Source organism: Miniopterus schreibersii, assembly GCF_964146895.1.
Source record: "Miniopterus schreibersii genome assembly, chromosome: 17".
NCBI classification, from domain to species: domain Eukaryota; kingdom Metazoa; phylum Chordata; class Mammalia; order Chiroptera; family Miniopteridae; genus Miniopterus; species Miniopterus schreibersii.
The window spans coordinates 33354868-33372062 of record NC_138117.1 but is presented as its reverse complement, the minus strand read 5'-3'; the positions used below and the strand labels follow the sequence as shown (position 1 = coordinate 33372062).

At 43.3% G+C, this 17195-nt stretch overlaps 1 protein-coding gene across 1 annotated transcript in view; it reads right to left on the bottom strand.

Moving 5' to 3' along the window:
- Positions 1 to 17195, bottom strand: part of FER1L6 (fer-1 like family member 6) — a 111352-nt gene that overhangs the window by 62279 nt on the left and 31878 nt on the right. Inside the window, exons 11-15 of the mRNA XM_081116505.1 lie at positions 15384 to 15736; positions 9156 to 9264; positions 8250 to 8430; positions 3580 to 3700; positions 2894 to 2994 (exon numbers count right to left, since the gene is read on the bottom strand). Coding sequence (XP_080972631.1) covers positions 2894 to 2994; positions 3580 to 3700; positions 8250 to 8430; positions 9156 to 9264; positions 15384 to 15736 — 865 coding nt within the window. The remainder of the gene's footprint in view (positions 1 to 2893; positions 2995 to 3579; positions 3701 to 8249; positions 8431 to 9155; positions 9265 to 15383; positions 15737 to 17195) is intronic.

Sequence of the window (17195 nt, the reverse complement as noted above, 5' to 3'; positions counted from 1 at the left end):
TTACACTAGAATTCTATCCTTCAAAAATAACTGAAAAATTTTATAAGAATACATTTCCACAGTAATCCTTGCTATGGCATTGTTTACGGGAGCAAATAAATGGCAACAGCTTCAATAACAGGGCCTGCAGCTGACACGAATCATGGACAGGTCCATGAGGGTGACTGTCAGGTCCTACTATAGAAAGATGCCAGTGACGTGTTGCTGAGAGAGAAGGCAGCCTGCTGAACAAAGTGTGTGCTATCATCTGTGAAGAAAGATAGTATTTTTATGGATGTGTGTGTTTGCAAATGCACAGGAGAAAATCCAGAAGGACAAATCAAACTCCTCTCTGGAGAGTGGGATTAGAGAAAGAGTTGAGAAAGCTTTTACTTTATACATCCCTGCATTTTTCTTCTTTGTAAGATGAGCAGGGAGTGCTTCTATGATGAAAAAAAAGAAATAAAAGGGTGAATCTAAGGTCCCGCACCCCCCAGTGCTCTGCCCGTTGCGATTGGAGGCCTAGTCAGAAATTCTCTTTGCACGTACTCGTCAAGTTACATTTTCTCTTAATTTTTAAAAAGAATTAAAAGCATGATATTTTGAGGAGACAGTCTGTTTTCACACATCTACCTTTCCTAGAGGCACAAAGAATTTCATTTCCCTCCCCTCCCAGGATGCAGCAGCCCAGGAAGACATGGGGCATACTCTGACTTCTCACCTCTCTTCTTCTTCCCTGGGGAAAAATAACTTATTTCCTCATCAAAATCAGGGTAAATGACCACAGCGCATGTTTCTGTCCATTCTTTGTCTTTCAGACCCAGCCTGCTGCTAGCTGTGGGCAGTGTCCTCACCTTCATGTGGCAAATGGTCTGTCCCTTCGGAGGGGAAGCCCCAAAGGCCAGCTGCTCAACCACGAATGGGCTGGGGGACCAGCAAGCCCACCAAGAACTCAGGTCCAAGCTGCTTTCTCAAATCCAGGTTTTCCAAATATAAAACAAACGTTTTCATCTCTATTTAACCCTCATGAATATGTTTTTCAATTGATTATAAACTTGAAAGGAGAATGATTATTACTCCAAATAACACCCAACATAGAAAAGTTAGCTAATTATTAATTTGCCTGCAAACAGTTTCTAAAAATATGAGATCATAAAGCTTTTTAAAGATGCTTAAAAGGAGTCCTGGATGGTGTGGCTCAGTGGGTTGAGTGTTATCCCATGCACCAAAAGGTTGCCAGTTCAATTCCCAGTCAGGGCACATACCCAGGTTGCAGTCTCCAACCCCAGTAGGGGGCATGAAGGAGCAGCCAATTGATGATGTTTCTCTCTCTCTCTCTCTCTCAAATCAATAAAAACATATTTTTTTAAATGAAATAAAAATGCATTTAAAAAAAGATGCTTAAAAGGAATTGCAGGTGGCACTCGGCTCACAGCAGGAGTAGCACCGATAAACAATGCTTCTACAGTGAAAAACAAGAAAGAAATTAACATAGAAAGAAAAAACTACATATCTTTTCTTAAGTAAAAATGCTCGGGTAGTTGAGAGATTAGGAAAGCCAGAACTTATAAAACAGAACACCAGAATTTCACTATCCCCTATCTACTAACTTTTGCCTTCCAGCAACTGAAAATCTCCACCCCTTTTCTATTAATTCCATTATGACAGATTCTCATTTTTGCTCCAGTCTTAATAAATTTCAAGAATTAGTCTTAGCACTTCCTTATGTGGTAGGTAGATCTAGCATGACCCCCAGAGATCTCCATCTCCTACTATTCTTGTCATTATATAGCCCTCTCCCTTCGAAAGTGCACTGGACCCAGTGACTTGCTCATAAGAGGGATGGGATGGGATGTCACTCCCAAGATTAGGTCCTAAAAGACTGTGACTCTTAGCTTGCTCACTCTGATGAAGTCAGCTATCATATCCTGAGAGGTAGGTTGGAGAAGCGCACGTGGCAAGGAATTGAGGCTGATGACTAACCATCCACTACAAAGGAACTGAAGTCCTCAACCCAACAGTCCGTGAAGAGCTGAATTCTGCAAATAACAACAGGAGTGATCTTGGAAGCAAATCCTTCCCAGCTGAGCCTTGAGATAACCCAGTCAATGCCCTGACTGCAGTCTGTGAGAGGCTCTGAGCAAAGGACCCAGCTATGCCACACCTGGACTCAGGGCCCACAGAACCGTGAGATAATAAATACCATGGTAAGTCACAAAATTTGAGGGTTGTTACTCAGTAATGAGTAACTGATACCATATTTTTGAATCTTTGATTGTATTGTTCACCTCCTAAAAAAAGAGTCATTCATTAATTGGTTCTTATTAATGTGTTATATGCCAAATTCTATTAAACAGTATTTGATATAACTTATCTATCTCATGGTCAATGTAATTGTTGAGTATCTACCAAGTACAAGAACCATACTGGGCACTCCCACTGCTGGCATTTTTCTTTTTTTTCAATCCTCACCCGAGGATATGTTTATTGATTTTAGAAAGAGGGGAAGGGAGGGAGGGAGAGAGAAACATTGATGTGAGAAACCTCGATTGGTTGCCTCCCGCACGTGCCCCAATCGGGGATCGAACCACAACATTTTTGGTGTGTGGGACGACACTCCAACAGCCCGAGTCACCCAGCCAGGGCACTGCTGGCATTTTTCTTGTTTCATAAAGAGCCTCACCAGTAAGTCTTTTTTATCTTCTCTTTTCTTTCCCCCTTTGCTTTATGTTTTAGCTGTTAATGTTTCAGGAAGCAACAGCAGTCCCACTAGTGCCAGCCAAATTACTGAACAAAATAAAGACGGATGGAACTCTACGAAATGCCCATCTGAATGCATGTAAATTAACTACTTTCTGAGATAATTAAAAGCCGATTCCACATAAGTCTCAGCACCCCACGGGCCAGCTGGTACCTGCTTTGACTGATGAAGTCATTGAGCACCGTCTTCATTTTCTCCTCTGGTGCCTCCTCTGAAATCTTGATCAATTCTTTCACTTCTTCTATACTTTCTTCCTGAAAACAAACCACAGACGTGGAGAGGGGAGAGGTGGGAATGAGACATTGTACTGAAGATACTGATTATAACATCCCCGAAAGAATATTTACCTAGTTTTTGTTTTAGAAATGAAGGAAGATTTCCCCGATTTCTTGTGCCTGAACCGGGAGAGGTGTGTGCTGACTCGGCACCTTCCTTTTCTTAACTGGATTTGGGCCTAATCTTGTAGGAAACTCTGCACAGTGTTAGGGACCTAGGCTTTTACATTCATTGAGGCCCGGGTCTATCAATCTTGTGAGAAGGCTATCAATTCCCTGCCCTTTGAAGGTTAGGAAAACAGCCTACCTTAGGTCCTGCACCAGTAAGAAGCAGAGCAGGGATCTGAATTCAGATAGTTTGATTTACAGTCCAGGGATTTTGTAAAATGTATTCGCATTCCCCTGGGTCCATGTGGTAGAAGGAGTCATGAGTCCTCCAAATGCAACAACCTCAACTTACTTGCATTTAAACTGAGGTCAGGACCTTCTACTGAGTGGATTTTAAAAAGTTCCTTTTACCTCGAGCTTCCCGATGTTCAAATCCGTCACCTGTCAGCCACCTACCAGCAGGTCTGCCATTTTCTCCAGCATGTTGGACCAGTACAGCCTGAACGTCTGGTCTCCCCAGGAGCTGATGAAGTAGACACAAGGCTTCTTGGCCTCAAACGGCAAGTAGTTGTAATTTCTGTGAAAACACATTGGGCCTGGACATTAGCTGGCAATCAGTGTTTTCCAGGCAATTCCAGTTACACGTTCAGGTTTCATATGTTCTATGTGGGGTGGGTGAGGGGTGGTGACAAACTATCAAACTACTATTAATTTCACCCTTAGACTATACTTGGGGACTCATGAACAATAAACAATGAATAGTTATGTGGCTACAATGGAGAGGTACTAACAGCTACTGCTATCAGACCCAGGGAAAACTTAGAAATGATCACCAGAGGTCAAGATTTACAGGCAAGCCTTCTACAGGGAGGAAGGTTTTAAACTGAGAGAGGAAAGAAGGGGGGAAAACAAACATTTTTCTTTTAATGTCTATATGGGAAGCCCTGTGTAAGGGTCACTGGAGGTAATAGATGTAAATGTGTTTCATAAACTGAAACTGCTAGAGAAATGTAAGAGGGTAATATTATTAATGAGGTTGAAGGCATATGCCTCAAACTAAACATCAGTATTTCATCCATCTATCCATCCACCCACCCATCCACACATCCATGTATCCATCCATCCATCTAATATTTATTGTTACCAGGCATTAGTGCTAATAATGTAGGTGACTCATTTGGTTAAGAAGTGACAAGAGGGATGTTGAGGTAGCTAGAAGGGGAAATGTAGAGCCAAAGAGAATTTTGAGGGTGACAGTTGGGTAGGCTTAAATGCTGCTGAGAAAAAGACAGTTATCAGGATGAGCTTGAAGATAGGAAAGAAGGAAATAATTTATAAATTTCAGTTCCTGAGTAGGAAAGGGATGGGAATGAAGGCAGGTGTGAGGTGAGAGAGGTTGTAGCAAAAACTTGAAGTTCCCTGCCTCATGACAGCTATATTTTTAACTAGGTTTCCCCACTCAAACCCCATGTAATTTTCCCACAAACACTCAGGTCTGTGTAAAAAGAAATGTGGAAGGAAGGCCAAAGCAAATTTCTTGGAGTGAGCATCATGGGAAAGGCACATGGCCCTGATAAATGTAGACAGTGTTTGGAGTCACTCATTTATAAGACAGAGAGGAGAGAGAGAGAGAGAGAGAGAGAGAGAGAGAGAGAGAGAGAGAGAGAGAGAGAGAGAGGGGAGAGGGGAAGCTTTGTTTCCATTCCAAAAAGCTAATGAGAACTTTAGCCTGGAGGAATGCATGATAGTTCTTTAAAGCTCTCCAACCCAGATTTCTTTTGGAGATCATGCCCCATGATCTGTTCTGCAGAAAATAAGCCAGCAGGTATCCATTCAGAAGAGAAGCCAAATAGATTCTTGGCAGAAACTCAGATTGTTATTACAGCAAGGAAAAAAAAAAAAAGAAAAAGAAAGAAAAGAGGTTAGAACCAAACTGCTCTTTTATCTCTTTTTAAAATGATTACACTGAGAATCCTGCCACTGAATAAATTCCCTCTCAATGTTTGTGCTTTGTTCCAAGGTTTCTTTGGTTTGGATTATTTTGTGCTAATGATGTTTAAGGCCTTTGTGCTTTGGTTCCCAGGGTCCTCCTGGTCTTACTGGGTCTGCATGGACCAGGATGCTATGGTTCCTCAGGTAAATTACAGTGCAGATGGAGGGCAGCAGATGGGATGACATCACATTGCCAGTGGAAAGAGAAGACTGCCAGTTTGAATGGCTGCCCTGACACAGGACCAGCCTTATGACTTTGGGCAAGGGTAGGCCTGGAATCCTGAAAATCAAGTGACCCATCATTAGGTGCCTTGTGCTCCGATCTCATTCCTGAGCTCCAGACCAAAACACAAATTACATGTGAATGCATGTGCTTTGTGAAAAGGGAAAGCCTAGAACAAGCACACGGTGGAATTTTAAGTGCCCTGCTAAACCACCCTTTACAAGGTGGTATTTTATTGGAGGCAATAGACAAATAAATTGTGTGTGTGTGTGTGTGTGTGTGTGTCTGTGTGCACATGTGTGTGCACATGTGTGTAGGGGTCTCTTATAGATATAGGATCTTTCAGTTCAGCTGCTGCCACTCTAGCTTGCCACTATGTGGACAGAACCTCCACGTAGTGACCGAGAAATATACAGAAAGCCCCAAGACACCAGCATGACTTATTTTGGTCTCCTCGAGCCAGCTGGCCAGCACTAATATGAGGTCCAGCCAAGGGTGCCTTGAGACCTCTTATCTCCTCTCTAGCCCTTCCCATACTATATTCCCTGACATTGTCACCAATAGTCACCAATAGGCTAGTCCAAAAAAGTGGAAGATGTTCTTGCTGCCTGGTTCCAGTGAAAGGATGCAGAATACTTCTGGTTAGTCTCAGAGAAGAGCTTCAGATCCCGCTATAGGATCCACTCATTGATGTCCTCGGTTTTAAAAATGCAGAGAAGCAATTAAAGAGCTGGGAAATTTGGAGGGTTTTTGGTGTGTGTAAAGGAGGATTGACAGCCAAGTATGGCTGCCAGGGAGCCAAAAAAGGGCCCCAAAAAGGCCCCCATGGGAGGGTAAAGGTGGTCCATGAGAAGGGGGAAGATGGTCCATGGGAGGGAGAAAGCGGTCCATGGGAGGGGGAAGGTGGTCCATGAGAAGGGGGAAGGTGGTCCATGGGAGGGAGAAAGCAGTCCATGGGAGGGGGAAGGTGGTACATGAGACGGACAGGATTTAGAAAACACAGGGCTTGCTCACAAATGAGGGCAACAACTAAGATTATTTTCACTTACTCCTTCCTACTTTGTCCCACTCTCTCTCCATCCTTAAGCCCCTTTTGATCCTTTAGATGTCACCTTTGCTGTGGCCTTTCCAACTCTTCACCTCCTCCCCAAGCAGAGTAGTCACCCACCCTCCTCTCTCCGCTTCCATAGTACCTTGTGCCCAACTCACTTAGAGTAACTCCTTAACTCATTCAGAAACAGTTATGAGCACCTACTATGGGTCAGGCTCAGAGATGAGCAGCTACACAGGGGGCTAGCGCAGGTCCTGCCCTCAGAGTGCTCACAGTCCAATGGGTCACAGACAAGTGAACACATCTTCACACAGTGTCCTCAGCTCCGTGGAGGTGAGTGCAAAGTCCAAACCAGACTTGGGATTCAGGAAAGGGAGCTTGGTCTTCATCTTGAAGGTTAATGGGAGCCAGCAGGTCTGAGGAGGGGATTTGTTGCCTGGCAAAGGGATGAGCTTGTTTAGAAAAACCAGAAGCAGGAGTTTGGGAAACCACCAGGGCCACTGTATGGCTGGAGGAAACGGGGTTTGGGGAGTGACTGAAGATGATGTTAGACAAGTAACTGGAGGTCGAATAACCAAGTTTCGGCTTCTGAAATTTACCCTGAAAGCCACTGGTTGCCAACGGATGATGTCAATTAGGGGAGTCACTGGTTCAGGTAGATAGTTTGGTAAATTTCTTAAAGAACATCCAGGCCAAGAAGAAGGTGTTTAAAATAATCCAGATGAAGATGTCAACTTCCAGAATTAAAGAAATGGCAACAGATATGAGAACTACTTAAGAGCCAGGATCGACCAGACTTCATCGCTGACAATGGATGTGGGTAGAAAGGACAAAGGGAACAACTGACAACTTTGTGGCTGAAAGGACTCAGAGGGCAGGAGGACCAGCCTACGAGGTGGGAAAGATAGGAAGAGAGCAGCGTTCTCTGTGCAGGCGATGAGCCTGCTGAATAATTTATGGGACACCCAGTGGAGGCGTTTGGATCTGCTGCTCAGGAAAGAAGGTGTCTGGGGAATTGTGAGTCCTCGCTTCCCAACAGTGGTCAGGAGGCCGTGGGTCAGAGCCCAGGGAGAGTCTATACGGAGCAGAGCAGAGAGTGGAGAGTGCTGGTGATGTGGTTCCAGTCTCCTCGCATGTAATGAGAAGAGCAACGTTCTCTTGTGAGAATCCCTGCGGATCATGAGGCCCTGACGCACGGCACAAGGCTCAGAGCACAGAGGACTCTCACGAAGTGTGGTCTTCCCTTATTCTCAGATCACTTGGTTAGTGCTTGGACCATTTTCTTAAGATAGAATTTTATAATTTTACTTCTCTTTGCATGTTGTAATTTTACATGGATTCGAGATCAGTGAGGGTACATGTAGGTGCCCCGGCTATTTCCTGAAATAGTCTTTTGTGGTGGCTAACAATTGTTTTCTGAGTTCTTCAGTTGGACTGTGGCAATAAAATAAGAAAAGATGTATTCAATAATGCCACTAAATTGAGTTTACATAACAGCACAGAACTCAGATGAATATAATAACTGTTAATAGGGTTTGGATTGAATTTTTAAACTCTGACCTTCCTACCTTGTTATGAATCAAAGTTACAGAATAAAAGGAGCTTCAGATCTGATCATAATAATCATCATCATTGCTCTACCCTTAAATGAAGTACCTGGATGTGTCATTTGGAGAGTTGTTGACATGTAACTAAGGATTCAGTAGAGTGGCACTTACCATGTTACCCCGATTTATGCTTGCTCCCATCACTGAGATTTTAAAAAATTGTTTCTGATTTTAGGGAAGACCTGAACCTAACAGTCCCAGAAATTGGTCAGACTCCCATGGTCAGAAACTGTTGTTCTGCTGTATCTCCCACCTGTTCCCCTCTGTCACGAGTGGCTTCTCCGGGTGAGTGGTGGAGACCATAGGGATGGCAGCCTCCTGGGCAGTGTCCTTTTCCCCTCCTTGCAGCAGTGGAAGGGCGTCTTCAGCTGATTCAGCTGACTTCTTCTTACTCCCGTGATGGGACCCTCCATCAATCAAGTTCCCAAAATTACCTGCAGGGGCATTTGCAAGGGGAGGGGGCCAGGAGTCAGTCAACAAGCAGAATCAGGCTGCTTGACATGGGAGATCCAAGCTCATGTCCTCCCCGGGAAGGGAAATAAGATCTCAGTATGAAGCGGGAAGAGCATAGTCAGACCGAAGAAATAAGATTGACAATGACAATGAGCCGTCATCCACATCCATTCTCATTTGTAAAAACTACTTAAGTTACAAATAAACTGGATTTCATCTTTTCTTTCTTTGAAGCAGAGCTTCCCAAATGTGACTAAGACCTTCTCTGATGGAAAGTCCTTCCTTGGAATGGTTTCTCTGGATGTGTATCAGCCCAGAAAGATTGCTTGGAGTTATAATAACAGCACCTGCTACATGCATGGCACTTTGCCTGTGCTGACTCATTAAACCCTTGCGACAGCTCTAGAAGTTATCGTTATTCCTATTTTGCAGATGAAGAGACTGAGACCCAGAAAAACTAAGTGAACCAAAGGTAACAGAACCAGGGATAGTAATCCAAGTCTGTCTGAACCCAAGCTATACTCTTAATATATTTTTTGAAGTATGAAAAGAAGTCTATTCCTTATGTAGCAACACAATAGAGGACAAGGAATTATTCATTGCTTTCTGAGTGCTATCATTTGCATGTAAGGCCTTAATTCACTCACTCAAGAAATGGTTGCACCGCCCAAGTCATGTGCCAGGCACTGTGCTTGGCTGAACTTACCAATAGAAACTTCAAAGCTAATGGGTTTATCTCCAATCCTCCGGTCAATCATGGTAGCTTCAAAAAATGCTCCAAAGAGTAAAAATTCCTCATATTTTTCTGGTACAATCTATAGAAAGGAAAAATATATATGAAACAGACCTGGTTTCTTTTTTTTTTTTTTTGGTATCCCCTGGGAGCTGATGCTAACCTGGTCCAGGGTAGTTTATAGGTATTTGAGTCTTGAGTCTCAGTGTCAGCCTGAAATGGCACATTATTTCCCCACTAATCAGACAGACAGGAACCAAGACCTACAAACTGTACATACAAATTCAGCCATTTATCTAGAGTAATGTAGTCTCAACCTTTGGGGCTTCTACCTTACAATAAAGAAATCTCCTTTTTTTACATTTGTTTAATTTTTAATTTTTCAATCATAGTTGACATTTAATATTATTTTATATTAGTTTCAGGTGTATAACATAGTGATTAGACATTTATATAATTTACAAAGTGGTCCCCCCAATCAGTCTACTACCCAGCTGACACCATACATAGTCATTACAATATTATTGACTATATTTCCTGTGCTGTAGTTTATATCTCAGGACTATTCTGTAACTGCCAATTTGTACTTCTTAATCCTGTCATCTTTTTCACCCAGGCCCCCAACTCCCCTCCCTTCTGGCTACCATCAGTTTGTTCTCTGTTTCTATGAGTTTGTTTCCATTTATTTTGTTTATTTTATTATTTAGATTCCACATATAAGTGCAATCATATGGTATTTGTCTTTCTCTGTCTGACTTATTCCACTTAGCATAACACCCTCTAGGTCCATCCATGTTGTCGCAAATAGTAAGATTTCATTCTTTTTTATAACCAAGTGACATTCCCTTGTGTGTGTGTATTACATCTTCTAGACTGTGACAGGTGTTAACCTAAAAATCAAATTGTCTCTTAATGAGCATGCTTTTATTTTAGAGGATAAGCTTGGCATACTATCTTTGTAAGATGCTGTTGTGGAACAGAGACATGGAATCGCCTTCTGGTGAGTAGGCATTTAGAAAACAGAAAACCAAAGATGAGATACTCAGAGCCATAGGGTTAAACCCTTACATTTGAGCATAGTTTTATGGATTATACAGGATGGTCACTTGCATTATATGTGGTCCTCTTAACAACCTTAAGAGCTCAAAATTTAGATCATTCCCTTCGTATAGATAAGGAAACTGAGCATACTAAAGCTTGAGGTTGAGTCAGTAACTTTCCCAAGTATTCTGACCGCAGATCCAGTGCTCTTTGAATTTTAACGTGTTAACTCAATGCCTTGGTGCTTAACTCAAAGCCAAACTTTTTGCTCCCAGAAATAACACAGGCCCAGATAAAGGGGGTGGAGGGTTAAGCACTGGCATGAGCATCAGCCAGTCAAGTACACCCAGGGTGGGCTATATACAGTGTGGTTGCTGCTGTGAGGAGTGTGTAGGTCCCAGAAGCACAACAAAGTAAATTGCTTTTACATTGAAAAAGACCTGAGAGTTCATTTGCTCCAAACTCCACCTTTTTTTACCTAAATAAACTAAAGCTCAGAGAGAGAGTAAGGGACTTGCCAAGACCACACAGCAAGTTAAAGACAGCCAAGATTTGAGACCAGGTCTCCACCGAGGCTGCCTTCTCAAGCAGCCTACATTCTAAAAGACTAGACTGTGACAGGTGTTAACCTAAAAATAAAAAGCCAAAGTGAGAGGCAACAAGAACTTATTTGAGATCCAGAAGAATTGCAATTTTGGGAAGCACTGATTCAGGCAGAAGCCCAAATAGTGTTCTAATTATGGGCTGAAGGCAAGGGGGGTTTAAGAGAAAAGGAAGGGAAATAATTACATGAATAGAAACAAGGAATTTCTATTGGTGCAAATAACCTAAGTTACCCTTTAGCTGTACATTGCTGGTTACTGATTCTAAGAGACGTCTACAATTTTCAGTCCTTGTGGTAAGGAGGTCTGCTTTCCTGTTGACTCTACAAACAGTTGTTTGGGAAACAATGCTGCTCTGGTCCTGTCCAAAGGTTATTTTGCCCAGTTCAAACTTTCCAAAGACTCAAGGAACAAGACATGCGATGCAGTTCCTCTGGAATGACTGCCTTGGCTCCATTTTAAAATGGCTTCACTTATGCCAACTTTTCATACAGGTCATAAGACAGAAGCCATCCCAAGAGATCACACAACTATTTACAAATGACTCCTATTGACGTGGAAATAGGCCGACACTCCAGGGAGCAGATGTTGCTGGGACATGGGGATATTTCTGAGCAAAGAGGCTGAATGAGTCGGAATCACGTCATCTGTGCTTTCTGGTTTTGTGGTTGGATTTATTAAACTCCACGGGAAAAGCAATAAGATTCCTCTAAGGATTAATGTAGTTGAGGCCTCGGAGGTTAACAGCCTCATTCAGTCAAGAACCGTGAACCCTGACCCTCAGAGAACCAAAGGGTTTCCACACCATTAGGTGAAGGTCGCCCCTTCCTTCACACTGGAGCCTCCAGTGTTCTCAGCATCAGCAGGAAATGTCTCTGCTGATCAGAAAATGCAGGACAGGGTGGGGGCCCAGTGCTGGACCTTAGTCACAGAGCACACACCTGTCCCACCTGCAGCCACTGTGTCCTTTGGCTATAAACCAGCCACTTATCTCACCTCCCTGGGGCCAGGTTTACTCTCTGGGAGGAGGGTTGAAATTCCTCAGAAACCTGGAGGGAACAAAGGCCATGTAGCCTGGAAGAAGGACAGCAGGTTCCATAGCCAGACAGACCTTCTTCAAATCCCACCTCTGCTACTTCCCAGCTGGTGGACTTTGGACAAGTCATGTCCACTCTCTGGGTGTCACTTTCCTTGTCTGTAAACTAAACATCACAATGGAGCCTAGGGGCAAAATGAGATCATCAATGCGGAGCACCTAGGAGTATAAAGCCCACACGTGTAAATGCCACAAATGGTGTTCATAACAAGTATTTCAACAGCTTAGAACTCATGTCTTAATTCTACCCATCCTTCAAATGCCTCTTCCTCTGGAAGCTTATCTTGACTCCCTGAGCCAGAAAAATAATGATAATAATGTTTACTGAATTCCTATTATGTGTCAGATGTGACATTAAGAACTTTCCTACATTATCTCATGTAATTCTCATAACTACCCTAGGAGGGAGATATTTTATCACACCCATTTAAAAATGAGGACACTGCAGTCCTGTGAAAGATTAGAATATCTGTCTAATGAGACTAATATTTACTGAGCACTTACTATGTTCCAGTCTCTGTTCTAAGCCCTTTCCATGTATAAATTCATTAAATCCTCTCTGTGAGCCTATAAAGTAGAGTTTATTATTGGAATTAAGCATTGGAATTTAAGGAGCTTAAATCACTTGCCCAAAGATTCAAACAGAGGCTGGGCAGTGGCCACCGCACCTTACCTAAATCCAGATGTCTTACTTTGGAGCCCAACATTTTAATCTTAATGGTTCACTCACTCCAGGAAACAGCACTTTACCTGTGCCTCCTTATTGCACTTACCACTTTCTACGTCCTATACCTCTGTTTTGTACATCTCACCTCCCCTTTTATGCCATAAACTCCATGGAGTCACTCTATTTTCATTTCTACCAATGTTGAGGTTGATGTTTAAGCAAGAAGCTACTCCATAAGGGTTCAGAGAATTTAATAATGAACACATCTATTAGATTAGCTATGCTCTGTGGAAGTTTGGCATTAGGGAGATAAGCTTTGATGGTGGTGATGAGGGTGAGTTGGAAAAGGCAACACCATGGACCCTCATTTGCCCAGATATGCAATGAGGGAACAGCTGCAACAACGGAGGTTGGAGCTCGAGGACCCTGGAGAGCTACAAAAGATGCTGCAAGAAAACCTGTCACCATGTCGGTGAGGCGAGCGCTGAGCTGGCGAGGCTCTGGGGAAGGTAGAAACCCAGCATGCTGGTTTTCAAATATGTCCACAAAGTCTTGGAAAATCCTCCCCTTAAAGGGAAAGCCTAATTCCCCTTCCTTTCAGTGTGGGCTAGACTTAATGACTCCTTTCTAACAATTAGAATGTGGCATAAATGTCAATCTGGGTCTTCCATGGGTTTGGTCATAAAAGACATCGCAGTTTCTGCCTTGTTCTCTCTTGCATCACCCACTCTGGGGGAAGCCAGCTGCCACGAAGACACTCAAGCAACCTACAGAAGGGTCCACGTGGTAAGGCACTGAGGCCTCCAGCCAACAGCCAACTGGAAACCAAACCAAGTCTTCCTGCCAACAGCCATTGTGGAAGTCAAGCAGCTCTGGTCAAGCCTTCCAATGACTGCAACCCTAACAGCATTCTAACTGGAACCTCATAGAGATTCTGAGCCAGAACCACCAAGCTAAAGTATTCCCAAATTCCTCGCGCACAAAGAAAATAAATGTTTGTTGTTTTAACCTGCTAAATTTAGGGATAATTTGCAAAATAAATACTAACCACAAATATGAATGCAAGAAGAGAGAAGGTAGGAGAAAGAAGGGTTTGAATGATGTCTGAATTTCCCTCCTCTCGTATCATCTTCCACACAATAGCCAACAAGCCCCCCCCCCCGGCCCTGTGGGAAAACATGCATGCTACTCCACATAAATCCCAGCCACCCTTGCTTTCTGCTAGAATTTACTTTTTCAGATGGACTCAGCAAAATATCTTGATGATATTGACTTGGATTAAGAAAATCTACTAACCCCTTTCAGCTTGGCAATCCCTGTTTAGAAAAGAATGGGCCAGTCTTAACAGCAGGAAAGATGGACACAGGGTCAGATATAAGGGACATCAGGTTAGGTGGCTACTGAACCACCAACAATTTCAGGCAAAGTCCAAAAAAAGTCAAGTTTCCAAAGCTGGCATATTGTGAAGAAGCACATAAACACAATCACTTCAAGGCAATGTCAGTTTTAACAACAAACTAATAGCACACATTTCTGGAGAATATATCCCAAAATACAATTTCAGAAGGGAGAGCTGGGGAGGTTGACAAAATATTCAAAGTCAAGTCAGAAACAATGGGGTGGAGAGCTCTAAATAGCTGTCCACTGGTGGTGGGAGCAAACCATAGCAACATCAGTAATGACAGCAAATGTGTTGCCTGCCTACCATGTATGTGCTCAGAGCTCTGCTGACCATTTTGCAGGCATTCCCTCCCATACCCCCATGAGATGCCTACCACAGAGGGAATACTACTCCCTCATTTTGTTGATAACTAAACTGAAACACGAAGAGGTGTTATTACTATCAGAGCCTTGAAAAGAACCAACTCTCAAAATTCCAACCATGTGCTCCAACCTCTCCCCTACAGTTTCTCAAGATTTATTAGATCCCAGCAGTAAAAATAAGTAGACCTTCCAAGGCTAAGGTGACCCACATGCTTCAGTCTGTCAAGACTTTCCTAGGAAGGGACAGCTCTGGGAGGCCAGCCATCACCTCCCTTCCCCACCGGAAATGATTGCCTGGTTGACCTGAGAAACACACTCCCAGAGGCGGAATCATCCAAGCTGAGAGCTGGCATCCACCCACCTCTGCTATTAACAAAACATAAAGTTCTCTCATTTGCTTAAACTACGAAGTACTGCTGCTAAACTGAACAGCCGAGGTTATTAGCAGTTTGTGTTAATCTCAGAGCCCCAGATCTCTTTCCTATAATAGAACCAGGCTGGAAAATGCTAATGCGCTTGACATTGAGTAATAAGCAAAGATAAGCATTCCCTTGAGTTGTGATTTCCCCACAGGCTTGGAGCAGGCAAATAAGTTTCTCAAATCTCTTGTGTCCCAGCTTGTCACCCACTCTTCCCCCTTTCATCCCTTCTCCCACATTACCTCCCATCCAGAGCATACGCTGAGCTAAAAACAAAGCTAAACAAAATTCGGCCACAGATATAGTTGTTAATCACCCCACCACCCACTCCCACCAGCTTCTCCAGAGAACTTTTATTTCTCTTTTACTTTGGTTTCTATGGGAATTGTGTTTGGGGGGACACTGAAGGAATTAATCATCAGCAGATGTCTGTGATGTGTGCAGGAAGAGGCAGAGGATCCACCCAGGAAAATGGGGCTGAGCCAACACATGTTTGCAGGGACAGTGACACCTCAGTGGGCCTTTGGGAACCTGTGGCAGGTGCTGCTCCTCTTTGCGAGGTGTTGCTCCTCACCTCTCAGGTGTGTGCAGTGGAGCAGTGCTCAGACCTACCTCTGGGGGTACATCAAAAGGCTCCACCTCGACCTCAGTTGAGTTGTTTTTGTCTGAAGCCTGCTGGGCCTTTCCACTGTCAGTTTTGTCACCCTTGTCTTTACTTGAGCCTTTGGAAGATTTGGAGTCTTTGTCCTTTGAAGACAACTTGAGGTCCTTGAGAGCCTTGGAAAATTTAGACTCCTGTGCCCCTCCCGAGAGGATTTCCACAGCAATTTCTACCAAAATTCTGCCTCTGAATGACACGCCTTCTCCAAAGCCTTCATTCATCTCCTGGTAGTCGTCCATCAGACTGTGGTTCCTGGGCGAGCCGTACAGGTTAATCCAGGCAGGTCCGAAGGTAGGTAGGAAGCCTAGGAAGATCCCAAACTTTAGTGCATGGTTATGTTTACAAGTTGATTATTTTTTGCTTTATGAAAGTTGTGCACATTCACTTAGAAATGTAGAATACACTGAAAGACAAGAGAAAATATTTACCGGATATCCTATGGCCAACAGACAGCCACAATTACCATTTTGCTATATTTCTTTCTAGTCTTTCTTCCATGCAAATGTTTACACATGTTCACAGTTGAAATAATATTGTGAATGCTCATGTGCATCCATGTCTGTTCATTAATTCATCAAATGTTTATGGACTCCTAACATGCTAGACTCTAAACACAGAGCCCAGTGGAGAATAAAGCAGATACAAGCATTAAACAAATTATTACATTATAGATGCTATGAAGGAGAAACGCCTTGTGCTGCAAGAACAAATAACAGGCTGATACAGCATGAGGAGGAGTGGGGGGGTGAGGGGAGGGGAGACAGATTTCTTTTTTTTCTTTTTTTAATGTATCTTTATTGATTTCAGAGAGAGGAAGGGAGAGGGATAGAGAGATAGAAATGTCAATGATGAGAGAGTCATTGATCGGCTGCCTCCCCCGACTGGGGATCGAGCCCGCAACCCGGGCATGTGCCTGACCAGGAATCGAACCCCGATCGCCTGGATCCTAGGTCGACCCTCAACCGCTGAGCCACGCCGGGCTGGACATGGGAGGCAGATTTCTAAGTAGAGGGAACAGCGTACATCTGTCTTCTGGAAAGGAGCTTGGAGATAGAAGATGAAAGAGAAAGCCAGATGGCTTGAGTCCAGACAACAAGTTGTGTGAGATGAATTTGGAGAGATGAGTGGGTTTGGGGACCTTGACAAGGTCTTTATCTTAGAAATAATGGGAATATTTTAGAGGGATTTAAGTAAAGATATAATCAGATGTGTGTTTTAAGATCAGTCTGGCTGCTATGTGAATGGGTATAAGAATGGATGTTGGCAAACTGGTTTGGGGACCTCATCATCAAAATTAAAGACATCGGTGGGATCTAGGATGATGGTAGTGAAGACTGAGAGAAGTAAATGTTCTGAGATATGTTCTGAACATAGAACTGAAAAGACCTTATGATTTTAATTTACTATTAGCATAAGTATTTTCCTTTCTTAATACACAGCGTCTGGGAAAATGCACAGTATCTATGTGAACATCTCCTTGGCAAGAGAATGTTCCATTTTGCCAGGCGGTATGGCATAGCCATCCTGAAGCCTGACAGCCTGGGTTCAAGTCTCAAACCTCTGCCATTTTCGAGCTGTGTGACCCTGGGCGGAAGTGATAACTTCCCTATGCCTCAGTTTCCTCATCTGTGAAATGAAGGTGCTAACAGTCCTTATCTCACCTATCAGGACTAAAAGAGATAATATCTATTAAGTGCTTCACATGGGCCCTTAGGAAGAGCTTAAGAACATTAGCCATTGCTCTCAGTAAATATATGTATCAT